We start from the raw sequence: 16,769 nt of genomic DNA, 5'->3' as shown, positions 1-16,769 counted from the left end.
AAGGGAGTGATCATCACTATATAAAAATACCACCTTCACAAATGAAAATCTGAAATCAGTCTGCTACATGAGGTAGCACTTTTCCAAGCAGACATGATGAACATGAGTATTCTGAGTGCCAGGAGTAGCTTGTACAAAGGTGATATACAGAGGATCAGAAACAGCCTGGAGGAAGAGACTGTAGGTTGAGGGATATGAGGGGTATAATAGGAGGTAAATGTTGAGAGACAGGTCAGTGGGGGCAGTTATTCACTGTAGGACTAAGTGATAATAGTCTCTGGAGAGCAGTGTTATTTAGGATTTAGCAGAGGAGAAACTCTATTATGTAGACTCTTGAAATTCTGTACTGACTTTAATGTGAAGATTGGATTGAAGCAAGATAAGAATTCAGGCAAGGGTTTCCAGGGGTTGCAGGTAGGGCCCTATCTTGGGAAATAGTAACAGGAACCAAGATGAAGCACTGAAGATGAGCGACGGAGCAACAATGTTTTGACTGATTACATGACACGCTCACCAGAGAATGGAAAGAGATGCGTCCGGAATGCCTCCAGCTTTCTGGTATAGGTGTCAAGGTGAATGGTGGTGCAATAACAAAACTGGGCGAGTCAGTAAAAGAAGCAAGTTTAGAGGCAAGTAGGACACAATCAGTTAAATTTCACCTTGCTGTATTTGAGGTCCATTTTGAACTTCACAGGGCATATATCCAGCAGAAAATGGGAGAGAAAAAATTGTGCTCAGCGAAGAGGTCTGGGCAGAAGACATACAGGCTTATCAACTTGTGCCTACTTTTGATAGCACAACCTTCTGAAGTAAAACAGAGAAAATGTCTTCCTTTTTCAATAAGATAAAACTGCTCACATGTACCTTATCTCTGCTTAAGTTTTCCTTAAAATTAAATAACTCCTGGCTCTATGAACTTTCTTTACAGGTTGTCATTCTCCCTGAAAAATTCAGTTAAGATATTAAAAGTGTATCTGAACCAGCACAGAACATAATTATTAGTCCTTATAATCTAGATATTAGGCTGTATCCAAGATCACATTTACTAAGAATTTACGTCATCATGCTTTGATTTAATCTTAAATTTGTATCAAAGGTCAGTTGGTCTCTCTTTTTCCCCTCCTTCCATACACACACACACACACACACATCCATACATATGGATAAAATGTAAATGTATACACAAGCATGCGCTTGCATTTGTATAACTTATGTATATAGTGATATGTGTGTACGTGTGTATATATGCACACACATACATCCTCTCACATGTATAGATGGGGACTGAGATCTTTCTTATCAAAAACTTAACTAAGCAGTAAACTTTCAATCAGTAAATATGCCTATTCTGATTAAAAACATGAAAGACCAATATACGAACTTGTATGTGACATTCTAACTTCACAGGACATTTCTATAAAACTTCTAAAGTCATTTGAGAGAGGAACTCATCCAGTAACCACTCACATGGGGGTGAAATTTACACCATGCCCCAACTACATCATCAAATAGATTCTTGTCTCCAAACTTTCTGACTCTGAGGATTGAATAAAGGGGTCCAATCATTTTCAGCACAATTATCTCGAACATGAATCAGATAACAGGAAGGAATATATTAAAACACAGACATTCGCCACCAACCCACATAGAAATAGGAAGGCTCACTGTATTCATAGACATCTCATGAGAGACTTTGCAAAATACTTCAAGGAAATCAAAACATTTTCTATTTATTCCATTCTACTGGGTCAACCAACTTGATATAGCCACCAAAGAATGTGTCTTGATAATACCACATAATATTTGCACAAATTGTTCAATGTCATTTGATATCAAGTTGGTTTTCATGTCTTGATTTCAGTGAGTGTATCCTAGTTCTTAGAGACCTTTCTAAACTTTGAAAATTATTCTTTTATGCAATAAAATTTTTTAAGTTCACTAGATAAACAAGAAACTATACATGTGTGCATAGCCTTATGTTAATAATCTGCTCTAAAACTGTACTTTCCAGGTTATTCTTCTTCAAAAGGGCTACTTGAAGGTATCCATTCTTTCGACATACCTTTAATTCCCCAAAATTTTAGACAATAGCTTTAAGATTGAGGTCATTTAGCAAAATAATCCACATTTTTTATATGCCAGAAACCCTCACAAGTCTGTGGCCTTAGACACATTTAATACGTTTAGCTTGACACTCAAGTGTTAAACCTGTATAGAAGAACATGTCTAAAAATGAGATTTTAATAGTTCTACCTTTTATCAGGAAAATGTTTTCATTAGAGTATCTTCTGTAAAAGCTATTGGCCTCACCAGGTTTCTGATTCTTTTTTCACTAGAAACAGCTATCTCCCTAGAACAATAGGCTTCCTTTATGCTCTATTTATAGTCTTTTTTCAGTTTTCAAATGCGAAAATACCATAGGACCTATGCACCTCCGAAACACCTCCCTTATTTTGTTTTAGTTTTTGCTCGAATGCCCCCTTCTCAGCAAAGTTTCCCTTGACCTCCTCTATGTAAAACTGCTTCCTTCTCCAGTCTATTTTCCCTTAGAGTTTTCAGCACCTTTTTCATAGTATAAAGCTTGCTTAGGTATTCTGATGCTTGCTGGAACGTAAGCTTTAGAGAGAAACGATTTATGTTTTGTTCATACTTAACCTCAAAGCTTAGACTTCTGGCTGGTGCCTAGTAGGTACTCAATACATTATCTGTTGAATAAATTAATAAATATAGTATTTCTATCTGAAATACCTTCCCGCTCTCTACTGTTGCCTAATCAATCTCTATTAATCTTCAGAGTTCACTTTCTGCCACTTGGGTAGGCCTTTCTTTACCTTCTGGAGCAAGATAAAAGTCATCTAATAAGGTATATATCTGTCACACTGAACTCGTCATGACCAAAATTTTACACTTAATTGCATTTAACTAGTGTAGGTCCAGGAGTGCAGGTACCGTGACTGTGTTCCCCACCCATTCCCATAATGGTGGTCCCAGTCACCATCATGGCAGATGGCTGTTGCTCAATACATGCTTGTTGACTGAATGAATTATTGTGGAGTTTAGTATCACACATTTAAGTTTAACTCTTAGATAAGGCCCGGTCTACCTACAAAGCCTTTGCTAGCTCCAATCTTCTGAACTTCATTACTGCAACCAAACTGGCTCTTTTTCAATTCCTTGAGAATGCCATGGCCTCCCTCATAGCTCAGATGGTAAAGAGTCTGACTGAAATGTGGGAGACCCGGTTTTGATCCCTGGAGAAAGAAATGGCAACCCACCCCAGTTCTCTTGTCTGGAAAATCCCATGGACAGAGGAGCCTGGTGGGCTATAGTCCATGGGGTCGCAAAGAGTTGGACATGACTGAGTGACTAACACTTTCACTTTTTAGAGTGCCATGCTCACTTGATATACTGTTTATCCTTCCTGGAAACCATATGCACATCCACCAATCCCCTTATACTTCATACAGTTCCATCCAATGTGTCTTTTAGATCATAAACATCACTTTACTAGGGAATCATTTCATGCTTTCAAGCTTCAGCTTAAGTCAGACTAATCTGTTGTCACAAAACTTTTTTCCTTTCCCTAATAGAAATAAGTTATGTCCATTGTTAAATATTTGCTCATTTTTGTAAATCATGTAATTAGTGTTTATTTCCTCTGTTAGATTGCAAGTACCAAGAGGGCAGCCACCAGGCCTACCGAGACGACCAAGGGTGACAAGGAATCAGCATTTGAATTCATAATGGGAGCCTAATAAATGGCTACACTCATTTCAAGGTTCCAAGGAAGGCAGCATGCTCGCAAATTACCCATTTCTGACCCAGGAAGGTAGAACAAATTCTCTTTTTTGCTCACCATTTTACCTCTGTTACCCAGCATAATCCCTCTGACATAGTAAAGACATTAAAAGTAATCATCAAAAAAAAAAGAAAAAGAAAGAGCTATGGTAATATCTTCCATGACTGAAGCTGCCACGTAAATTACTTACCTTAGTTTTTAGCCAAGCTATTTCTCAGGAAAATTAGTTAACTGGCATCACTGCTTACAAATCTACTGATATCACAGAAACCTCTAAAGCTAAGGACAAGTTTCTGACCTGTGGTGACATTGCTGAGGGACAAGCTGAACCTCTGAGAGACAGAATCAAATTAATTTACAAGAGACTGCACTTTTCAGAGTATTATCCTTCATAAGTCATGCCATCTTTCAGAATCCCTAAGCATATGTTCTGACCTAACTTTGTTTTTCTTCAAACCTTTTAAAAAGAAGACTTCTAAAAGTCTTTTAAAGTTAGAGAAAAATCTAACTTCTAACAGAGTTCACAGAACTAAGTCAATACATGTAAAGATATTCCATGAGGAGTATTTTTAGAATTCTAACTCAAGATGGGAAGCACATCTCTCTCTCTCTCTGTTACTGAATTACATCAAAGACTTCCTTTCCAAGTCTTCCCCCATCTGTATCTCTTTCCTAAAGACACTGGGTATCCATTTTGAGGATCTGATACTTCTACAAATTGGAGAGAAATGGGTTAAGGCATTGTGGTGACATGGGAGGTCTGGGGGGAGAAAGAAGGTGTGGGATGACCAGACCTTACTTCAACAAAAGCGCTTAAGGATTCTTCCTGGTTTCCTGCCAGTTCCCCCACCCACTGTACTGAGTCCATATACCTGTTTCTTTTTCCTAAAATTCGTACTATTACTTCTAACAGAATTCCTCAGGGCCCAGTATGAAGCATGGTAGTTCAGTCTCTGAAGTATACATGGACCTTGTCACACACACAGAGGGCACTTGTGTTGGTGTTCAAGTGACTCCTCTAATGTATTTATCTTTTTACTCTTTATTATTTCTTCTCTCCTCCTCCTTTTCTATCAACTTCTCACCCTCTTGTCTTTCCTTATAAAAATTAAACTAGGTAAGATAAGATTGTATCACTCGTAAGGGACCTAAAAAAGAATTACCAAAATTTCAAAGTCAAATGAGAGCCCAGTATTTCAGGGCAATTCAAACCAACGGTTAAATAAGGCATACAATTTAAACATGGATGGATTCCTCTGAGACTGAGGAAACTGTTGGAATAGGAAGAGAGGCTAAAGCAGTGGCCTCCTCACCACTGAAGTCCCTTAACTCTGCTCTTTTAGACACTAGTCAAGCTTATCTAAAATCAGGTGACAGTACAGGAAATGAGGTATCACAAGGGGAAACGAGGTTAAGGGGGAAAGAGGAGACTGGGAGGCTATTTTCAACACTAATTAAGGGGGAGGCAATCACGGACAAACATGAACTGAGTTTGTGTGAATCGGGAACAGCCAATACATGCACAGCTATCTTAGTAGATGTTTCTGGGTCAAAGAATTAAAGGCAGAAAGTATGGTTTAAAAAATGAGAGTAAGTAGGATAATAAATATAGAAAACCTTAGGGCCACCACTCTTAATTTATTACCTAAGATCTAACCCAGTCACCATCTGTGAGTGCTCTGGACTGCTTTTCAAGGTGGCCTAGTCCCACAGGCATCACCTTGGAATAATTATATTCTAAAGCTAGTTGTGCTAGGTCTGGTGATGCCAAACTGAATGTTTTTCCGTTCTTATTTTCACTGGAAATACTCTATGACTTAGAAAAGTTTCTGGGTTTGTTTGTTTTTTTAACTAGTCACCCATCTAACCTCTGCCTCCAGGCCTTCTTTCAACTTTTCTGAAAATGTCTAAGAAACACTGAATATTAGATTTTTACCTATTTGTAAATAGTCACAATGTTATTGTATCAGAACCATGGAATTTCTTAAGATGGGTGTAGCAGCAGCCTGTCAGTCCTTTAGCAAGTCGTGTGTGCGTATGTGTGTGTAAAACAAATCTGATCACATATACAATGAGACATTATATTATTGAGTGGCATAAACCTTTTTAGACCTGTAATCCTCACAATTTCATTGAAACATAAGCAATTAACATGAATCACTAGTATATATTAAATGCTCAATTGTAGCAGTTCAATAGCTTTGTCTTTCTCATTTAATGATGGAGAGTGAGATAACATTGTTGGAGATAGAAGTCTAAAGCAGTAACCTTAGGAAATCACATTTCACTGGGATTAAAAAAAAATACCATTCACAGAAAAAGAGAAGAAAACAGAGATAAGGCTTTAAGAAATCGTGTTATAGGTTAGGTAAGAGAAACTAGGTTTAGAACAATCTTGGCCTTATAAAGCTATTTAAACCCACACTGATTGGATCCTGAGACATGTCAGATTAGTAGCCCCTAACCATCACAAAGAAAGGCAGGCATTTGGTGGGTACAATGAATGCCTCAAATATAATCTGTGGTTGTGTAAATATGTGAATGTATGCTTTACATTCTGAACAATAAACTGCTGTATTTTTCCTTAATGTTGATGGTTTGGTATATGCATATACACATTGTTGAAATTAAAAAAAAATACAATACAACTTTATCATTTTCAATTAGGAGGAAAATATAAAAATATGAAAATATTCACATTATCCTTTATCAATATGTATGAGTTAAGTTTCCAAGGACACAATTACTATGAGTCAGATTGAATGAGAGACTGATAGGCTAAGTGTCTGCTTCAACAAACTTCTATGATTTAAAAATTCTGCTACATCCTCAATGAGACTTAAAACTGAAGGCTTCCAGGAATAAACATAATGAAGGTGTTAGATTTTTTATTTAATTGAATGTGATCCTTTTTGTGTTCTTTTTTTAACCTTTGTCCTCAGATTGCAGGCTTGAAGAGAACATAAATAATATTCCACTATCAGTTATCTCATATATGGTATTCAACTATAATTAAAAAACAGATCTGCAGTTATGTATTTCCCCAAAGGCCAAGAAGCTGCTATGAACAAACAGCAAATACTGAAAAGGAATTATGCACAAATGTCCCACAGATGAGACATAATTTGAATCAGTTCAAATAAATACATTGCATGCTTAATATCTGCCATATACAAATTCTGTTTTAAATATTCTAAATATTTTCTGAATTGCAATTAATTACTTTGAATGACATATTTACTGTATTAAAGAAAATAATCTGACCTTAAGTTGTTCTTCCAAAGCAGCAGTTGCATGATCACCACTAGATTCATCAACAACCACCACCATGTGTGTGAGAGAATTGACTCTGACTTGTTCCTGTTCTAGGTCTTCTTGAAGCACCTGAAAGATAAAATTGTAAAAGGAAATTAAAAGTCTCCTGCTCTGTATGCCAAGAAACATTTTTCCCCAAATGAGTGTGATTCATTTCTGCCATTTCTGCTTTGAGTAATGCAATTTTTATTAGACTACAACCATTTCAAGCAAATTTTCTGCTATCGTGCTCAGCAAGATTTGCACATTTTTGTCAATTGAATGTGAAAGTAAAGGGAGAGAAAGCATCTGCTGATAAAGGCATACTAAGATGTGCTGTCCTTTATCCCACTTCCTGTCACCTTTTCAAGGACTGTTCTCCTAAAATACCTGGCTGCCTCAAGCGTCTTCAGCATCTCCTCTACAGTTCTCCATTAACAACCAAAACAAAACAAACGCTTGGCCCCCAAAAGCCCTATCGCTTCTGCCTTGTTATATGTTCCTCTTCACTAAAAAATTGTGTTTTCTAGTTACTCTTTCCACTCCCTTACCCTACTATACCCTTTACTCATTATCCCATTAAAACATCTCTTATAAAGGTTGCCATCAACCTCCAGGTTCCCAAATCTACTAGCCATTTTGTGATACCATTTTAATTGACATTCCAATTACCAACCTAAATAACCACTCCATATTGGACCTTCTCTCTTCTTGAGTTGCAGGCACCACCCTTACCTGATTATCCTTTCATCTCACTAAGAACTGCTTTTTATTTTCTTTGCTGGTTCCTTCTCCTCCACTCAGCTTTAAATCAGATGGCATTCCCCTGGATAAAAACCAATGTGGTCCCATGACACTAAGAAGGAAAATCCAAATTATGTAACCAAAAATCCTTGTATGATTTAGTACCTTCCTTCCTCTCTAAAGTAACTGCATACCATTCTCACCCTCTGACACTATGTTTCAGTCATACTTATCTGCTCTCTCTTTAACAGTGCGTCAAGCTGTTTGCTTTACCCCCAATTGCTCTTCTTCCATATCTTTAAATAATCTCTCCTTCTTATCATTCAGGACTCAGTTTAAGCATCACCTGCTCAGAAAGGCTTTTCATGAAGATGCTACCCAAATTTGCTTCTGAGTTACCATTTCTACAACTTTTTATTAACTCAAATCATACAGTTTATCTGTTTCATTTTAAAATTTTATTTAATTGAAGGATAACGGCTTTACAGTGTTGAGTTGGTTTATGCCAAACATCAACATGAATCAGCCATTGGGATACATATGTCCCCTCCATCTTGAGCCTCCCTCCCACCTCCCACCCCATCCCACCCCTCTAGGTTGTTAGAGAGCCCTGGTTTGAGTTCCCTGAGTCATATAACTTTCTTAACCTCTCATTTTCACATTTGGATTTTTCTTCTGTATTAGTCATGTGTTGTTTATCTTTACATACTGGAATATAAGGTCCATTAGAACAGAGACACTCTCTGTCCTTCTCACTACATTTCATATAACTAAAGATTGATGATTTTTTATTGAATGAACAGCACCACGTGCAGGGGTGAGAGCAATATGCACAGATGAGTTTGGCCCTTCTTGACTGTGTAAAGACTACAATCTAATGGGTAAGATTCTATTTTTTTAATGTTTAATTACAATTACACTATCAAGCATATATAACCCCAAACAGTATTCCAATCTTTAAAAAATCAGTGTATAGATTTCTTATAAAGATAAACAGGGGCAGGCAGAGAGGAATAAATAGATGGTAAATAGAGGAGGACTAAACAGAGGAGACCATTCTAAATCCAAGACACCTGGCCTGGGAGCTCCAGTTCCACCAAGATCTTACCATGCTACACTAATTATAACCTGGAAATGACTAAATGAGTATGTAAAATTCCTAATCATCTACTCTGCTTCTTAGAATATGTTATTATATATTACAAGAAAGAAGAAGTAGGTTTGAGACAAAATCTGTTGTGCATGCACATGTGCTAAGTCACTTCAGTCATGTCTGACGCTTTGCGACCCCATAGACTGTAGCTCACTAGGCTCCTCTGTCCATGGCATTCTCCAGGCAAGAATGCTAGAGTGGGTTGCCATGCCCTCCTCTAGGGGATCTTTCTGACCCAGGGATCAAACACCAGTCTCCCGCATTGCAGACAGATTCTCTACCATCTGAGCCACCAGAGAAGCCCACAAAGCCTGTTAGTTTCTAGAAAACCTGCAGTCCCTACAGAAAGGCTGCCTGGAACCTATGGGACTTACTCCTAGTTATTCAAACTGTATGGCAGGTGTAAGGGAACCTAAGAGGATTAGCTACATCACAAACGCGAATGCTGGAGCATTTTTATCCTAGGACTTTTATTTTTCAAGTCTCAACTTTTAGAGCACTATAAAATCACTTACTTTTACTTCCTCTCTCCAGATTTTCATGGTGCATTTTCAAGTGAAGCAATTTAGAATAAAATGACTATGCATCTATTTTGTGTGTGGAGTCTGTACTGCCTATCACGCCTTTGACATTCCAGAGCTTACACTGGTTAATAAAACTCTTTCTGCCGTGAGGCCGAAAATGGAAACATTAACATTCAGAGTTGCCCTTGAAAGTCATGTTTAGTCTGTGTTTTTTGAGTTATATAAGCTAGGACTGGGAACATTTCAAATGTGTCAGCCAGGAATTTTAAAAATAATAACTAAAATAATATTTTGGTGGCCAATATATCATAAACTGGTTTCTTTAATTTGGCCAAGTCATTTTTTTTCCCCTATCATTCAAGCATGAGGGTATATTCAGTTCCATATATTAAAGACCATTAGGAAATATTGCTCACATTTTTTACCTTTTTATGGTTTTCATATTTTTTTTTAGCAAAGGAAACTGAGAAAGTCATTGCTTGATTCATGAAATACTTATTTTGAAACTCAGGTTGCATCTTTATAAAACATATGTGATCAAATATACTAGTTTTTTCCCTCCAGTACTTAGATTTCTATTTTATTTTGCTTATCTATTGGTTCTACAATCAGAAATTATATTTTTGCCAAATTGATCAAGGGTTTACATGTTATGCTTTTGCTGAAGTGCTAACACAAAGTACCACTAAGCTAGTGGTTAGTGAGATAATAGCTTTAAAAATCAAATGTGAGAACTACCTGAACTCAAAGGGAGTAGAGGAAAATAAAGGAATATGGAAAAGGTTCTCCACAGTAGATGAAATCTTGAACAGTGCATAGCACTGCAGTAAATTAACATATACTGTATTTAAGTCACTTCCAGTATCTCTTTTTCTCTTTTATGACTTCTTCAAATTTTACATATATATATATATATTTTTTTTTTTTTTCACTTCTAATCGGGGATTAAAACAGAAAACCTTAAATTGACTTTTCTGAACATACTCAACAGCTGCAAGAGAGAACTACTGAAACATTTCAATCATATTCTCTATTTTGCCAGAACTTAACTCCAAAAATAAATATTAATGAATATTATAGTATTAGCTAATTCCCTTATCTGCAAAATACAATCAAATATCCAGTGTCCAGACTTCATTTTTAAAAATGAAGTTGTCTCTTAGAAGAAGTAAAAGTGCCATACAGAAAATGGTGGGTTTAAAAGTTAAAATTTTCTGCCAACCTTTCTTTCCATGAATAAGGGCCTTGATCATTGGTATAAAGTATAGCTCCCTGCATCCCTCTTTGGGAAAACATGGATTCTCAAGGCAATTAATTTTTAAAATATATTACGTTTTTAAAGCTAGTTTAAATTAATTTTTAATTAAATATTTACTTCATATGGATTTCAATTTCTCATAGCAGGATTTACACAATGGATATTTACAATTGACTCACTCATTAAACCTGATATATGAGCCAAATTATTTCAAGTACAGATGTATCCCCAGAGAAATACAGTAAGCTTTTTGCCTATCAGAAGATAATGTCTTCAGATTAAAATGTTGTAATATGTGATTCTTAAAGCCTGTTTTTCCTTATTAAAAGAATATAAATTATTTATACACACAGATATATACTAGATGTTTTATTATGTATTTCTTGCCAGAATTTTTATTGAAGTGATGCATTTGTTACACTTACCAGATTTTTAAAAATCTGTCATGGTCCTAATTAAATTTCTATACCATTACTTGATACAAATGTCAGCAATGTTTGTTTTCTAATGTCAACTAAGAATCTTTTTTTTCGTTATGACAAGAGAAAAGGCCAACAGTAAAATGTAACATTAAAAATGCTTAGATTTGGCCAACTTAGATTCTGTTATACCCCTGTAAATAATTCTATTTCTTATAAATTACTATATATCTAAAAAATCTGATAAAATTTGTTGTTCCCTTAGTACATATTCACATTTTATGACTTAAGTATGACTTTTCTTCTATTTCCTTCAAATGTTTCAGTGGTACTGAATTCTTGCCCTGCTGCTGCTGCTAAGTCACTTCAGTCGTGTCCAACTCTGTGTGACCCCATAGACGGCAGCCCATCAGGCTCCTCTGTGCCTGGGATACTCCAGGCAAGAATATTGGAGTGGGTTGCCATTTCCTTCTCCAATGTATGAAAGTGAAAAGTGAAAGTGAAGTCGCTCAGTCATGTCCGACTCTTGGCGACCCCATGGACTGCAGCCTACCAGGCTCCTCCATCCATGGGATTTTCCAGGCAAGAGTACTGGAGTCGGGTGCCATTGCCTTCTCCTAACCCATGTCAAGTTGGTCTTCAAATGTGGTTAGAGCAATCACTGAAGAGTCACTTCAAAATTTACCTCAGGCTATTTTGTCTTTTCTTAGCATACATGTGAAATAATGTTTGGGAAATAAAGTCATGGAAATATTTAAGGAAAGGTAATTATTATATCTGACAGTTAGAAGTGAAGAGCAACAATTAACAGAAAGGTAGAGTAATAGAAAAGAAAAACAAGGCTGGGTCTCTCGTAAGTTACACAGGAGAGTATACAGTACTTCCCTTGGTAACTGCTGCTACTGCTGCTAAGTTGCTTCAGTCATGTCCGACTCTATGCGACCCCATAGATGGCAGCCCACCAGGCTTCCCATCCCTGGGATTCTCCAGGCAAAAAAAAAAGGAGTGGGTTGCCATTTCCTTCTCCAATGCATGAAAGTGAAAAGTGAAAGTGAAGTCGCTCAGTCGTATCTGACTCTAGCGACCCCATGGACTGCAGCCTACCAGGCCCCTCCGTCCATGGGATTTTCTAGGCAAAAGTACTGGAGTGGGGTACCATTGCCTTCCCTTGGTAACAGTATATGCTAAACGACATGAAACAGGAAAAAACACTGGTTGCCTATGCACATAGTTTATTTTATTGTTTCTTTTACTTTAAAAGGAAACTGCCAACACTTGCAAGTCCTACATACACACAAACATACCTAGAAATGACAGAGGTCATTGGTTCTGCACTGATTCTAAGGCCATCTACTGCCTCCTCACATATCACTTTAGATTAATATTATTAGAAATATGCTTAATAAACTATTAAGTAATTCATAGTTTTAGCTTATCCAACTAAATGTACACAAAATGAAAGGCTATATTCAGTACAAACTGTGCAAAAATATTAAGAAACCAGAATAGTTTCTAAGAACATGGGATAAGTGTAACATTTGGGAAAGTACAATCTTAGAAAATCCAGTTTAGGAACCAAAAAAATCCCTAGATACTTATGAACAATTAATTAATACAATAATCTGGACTTAAATAGATTTTATTTTCAAATAAAAACATCCCAGGCAAACCAGAAAACTGGTGAGTAGGCAGTATATCATTCTCATCACCTTTTCTCTTATGGTTATTCTTATATCCTTCTTTTGATCATCTCTACACTGCTCTAGGCTCTGTATTCCCTATTCTATCTATTCCCTGAATGAAATGACTCAGAAATAATTGGCCATTTTATTTTCAGTCCAATATTGACTTTAATAAGCCTGACTGGTCACTGTGCTGTCTAGTCCCTCATGAGGATCTATTTACAGTATGCAATTTTATTATCAATTTGCTAAATATTTTAAATAAGTTTCCTCACCAGGCTCTCCTAGAAGAGCTTTTATTTAGATATCTACTTATTTAACCATTATATTATAGTTATATTAGTCTTTATAACAGAATTCATTTTTTACCTTTTTGTTAGAAATAAATGTTTATATTTTTTCCCACTCCTAAGCTATAAGAGTGAGGGGCAGGGCACTAAAGAACATTTCAATGATGTTTTTTTAAAAGAAAACAATGCTTACCAATTTCAAGAAGGAGGCTCAATAAATGTGAAAAATTGTTGTAAAAACAGAGCTGACCATTAATGTGCCCGTGTATCTTTCAGAATATATGTGAAAAAGAACACAGAATGACAAAAAATATGTGTATGGTTAAAGGTGTGGGAACTAACGTCAGAACTCCTAGGTTTGATTCCTGCAGGTATTGCTAACCAGCTACGTGACCTTCTGAAAGTTTCCAACCGCACCAAACATCAGCTTTCTAATTTTCAAAACTGGGATAATGAGTGTGCCTATTTCATTAGATTGGAGAAGGAAATGGCAACCTACTCCAGTACTCTTGCCTGGAAAATGCCATAGACAGAGGATCCTGGCAGGCTACAGTCCATCGGGTTGCAAAAGAGTCGGATACAATCGAAGCAACTTAGCATGCATGCATGCAATCTTTCACTTTTTTTCTTTCCCTGGTGAATAGTAAAAGAGTGCCTGAAGAACTACAGACAAAGGTTCATAACATTGTGCAAGAACCAGTGAACCAAAGTCACCCCAAAGAAAAAGAAATGCACAAAGGCAACATAATTGACTGAAAAAAGTGAAAGTCGCTCAGCTGTATCTGACTCTCTGCAACCTCATGAACTCTACATTCCATGGAATTCTCCAGGCGAGAATACTGGAGTGGGTAGCCTTTCCCTTCTCCAGGGGAATCTTCCCAAGCAAGGGATTAAACCCAGGTCTTCCACACTGCAGGCAAATCCTTTACCAGCTGAGCCACAAGGAAAGCCCTATTTTAGCAGAGACCAACTCAATTAAGTGAGGAATAGAGTTTTTGCTTTCCTTCTTGTTTTACCCTCTGCAGAGGGCATAAACATCTAATGAATAAGCATTATTGGAGAAATAAGGTAGTAAAAAATAAATAAAGTAGGTATCTGTAAGATGAAGGGGTCTTGGAGAGTTACATTTTAGTAGATGCACTGATGTACTTTAAAACAGGGCTGTAACATTTTGAGCCATGTAACTGACTCAGTGCTCAATAGTTTCTGAGTCACCTATTAACTGGAATCACTTGATTTTTTAAAATACGAACATGGGTATGGACTGTACTTTTTTAAATTAAATTGAATTAATGGCATTATCTCATATGTGAGGTTATCCTTGGGATCTGTTGCTTGTTTATAGTATTTATATGGAATTATATGTCTTCTCAACTACATTAAAAAAATTAAAACTGAGTATCATCTGTACAGTACTCTGTAGACCATAAAGTGTGATGCTGCCCTTTTCTAAATAACTCATCACTTCTTTACATCATAAGATGATTATTACCATACTAATCAACCTCATTTGGGTAAAAGTCATGTCTTATACAATAGTAACACCTAATATAATCTATATAATTCTGGGTATCAGGGTTATGCAGTTATTTAGTAAATTATTTTATCAACAGTATAAGATAAGTATTCTCATCATCATCATCATCATCCTAACTTCATACCCGGAGAAACTGAGGCATGACATAGTTAAGAAACTTTACAAAGTCATTCAGCTCACAGAACTATGTTTTGAACCTAGAGAGTATGTCTTCAGAATCTGTGATATAATCCCTCTCACATAAGAGATATTAATATTGATGAAATAAGCATAAGACATAGATATATGTTTCATATAATTCCACATCATAAGGCACATAAATAGAAACTTAAAAGCTCCTGTGTGTAACAGTGTGTGTGTACTCAGCTGAGTTTCAGGTTTTATCTCCCTAATGATACTTGAATTCAACCTATTACATTTGAAAGATTACTAACACAAAACTTGCTTTAAACACACACACAATAGTTGGGTCTTCCTACATGCTTTTACTGTTTGAAAGAAATGCTAATGTTGTTGTTGTTTTCACTCACTACATCATGTCCACCTGTTTGTGAACCACATGGACTGCAGCACACCAGCATGCCCTGTCCTTTGCTATCTCTCAAATTTGCCAAAAACTCATGTCCATTAAGTTGGTAATGCCCTCCAATCATCTCATCCTCTGTCCTTCCCGTCTACTCCTGAACTCAATCTTTCCCAGGATGACGGTCTTTTTTATTAAGTCTCTTCTTATCAGGTAACCAAAGTATTGGAGTTTCAGCTTTGGCATCAGTCCTTTCAATGAATATTCAGGGTTGATTTCCTTTCAGTTTAGTTCAGTCGCCCAGTTGTGTCTGACTCTTTGAGACTCCATGCACCACAGCACACCAGGCCTCCCTGTCCATCACCAACACCGGAGTTTGCTCAGACTCATCTCCATTGAGTTGGTGATGCCATTCAACCATCTCATCCTCAGTTGTCCCCTTCTCCTCCTGCCTTCAATCTTTCCCAGCATGAGGGTTTTTTCCAAGTAGTCAGTTCTTCGCATCAGGTGACCAAAATATTGGAGTTTCAGCTTCAGCATCAGTCCTTCCAGTGAATATTCAGGACTAATTTCCTTTAGGATGGACTGGTTGGATCTCCTCGCAGTCCAAGGGACTCTCAAGAGTCTTCTCCAACACCACAGTTCAAAAGCATCAATTTCTCAGTGCTCAGCTTTGTTTATAGTCCAAATCTCACATCCATACATGACTACTGGAAAAAACATAGCTTTGACTATATGGAAATTTGTTGGCAAAGTAATGTCTCTGCTTTTTAATTAGCTGTCTATGTTGGTCATTACTTTTCTTCCAAGGAGCAAGCATCTTTTAATTTCATGGGTGCAGTCACCATCTGCAGTGATTTTGGAGTCCAAAATATAAAGTCTGTCTGTTTCCCCTGTTTCTCCATCATTTGCCATGAAGTGATGGGACCAGATGCCATGATCTTACTTTTCTGAATGTTGAGTTTTAAGTCAACTTTTTCACTCTCCTCTTTCTCTTTCATCAAGAGGCTCTTTAGTTCTTCGCTTTCTGCCATAAGGGTGGTGTCATCTGCATATCTGAGGTTATTGATATTTATCCTTGCAACCTTGATTCCAGCTTGTGCTTCTTCCAGCCCAGCATTTCTCATGATGTACTCTGCATATAAGTTAAATAAGCAGGGTGACAGTATACAGCCTTGACGTACTCCTTTCCCTATTTGGAACCAGTCTGTTGTTCCATGTCCAGTTCTAACTGTTGCTTCTTGACCTGCATACAGGTTTCTCAGGAGGCAGGTCAGATGGTCTGATATTCCTATCTTTTGAAGAATTTTTCACAGTTTGTTGTGATCCACACAGTCAAAGGCTTTGGTATAGTCAATAAAGCAGAAATAGACGTTTTTCTGGAACTCTGTTGCTTTTTTGATGATCCAATGAATGTTGGCAATTTGATCTCTGGTTCCTCTGCCTTTTCTAAATTCAGCTTGAATATCTGGAAGTTCATGGTTCTCGAACTGTTGAAACCTGGCTTGGAGAATTTTGAGCATTACTTTGCTAGTGTGTGAGACGA

At 36.9% G+C, this 16,769-nt stretch overlaps 1 protein-coding gene across 5 annotated transcripts in view; it reads right to left on the bottom strand.

The window, feature by feature from the left end:
• Positions 1-16,769, bottom strand: part of DMD (dystrophin) — a 2,389,494-nt gene that overhangs the window by 1,581,227 nt on the left and 791,498 nt on the right. For all 5 annotated transcript variants that reach the window (XM_055564496.1, XM_055564495.1, XM_055564498.1 and 2 more), the window contains one exon: positions 7,064-7,183. In XM_055564496.1, the coding sequence (XP_055420471.1) occupies positions 7,064-7,183 (120 nt within the window). The remainder of the gene's footprint in view (positions 1-7,063; positions 7,184-16,769) is intronic.

The sequence above is a fragment of the Bubalus kerabau genome, chromosome X (assembly GCF_029407905.1).
Source record: "Bubalus kerabau isolate K-KA32 ecotype Philippines breed swamp buffalo chromosome X, PCC_UOA_SB_1v2, whole genome shotgun sequence".
Lineage (NCBI taxonomy): Eukaryota > Metazoa > Chordata > Mammalia > Artiodactyla > Bovidae > Bubalus > Bubalus kerabau.
The sequence above is the reverse complement of the archived record's forward strand: the minus strand, read 5'-3'. Positions and strand labels throughout refer to the sequence as shown.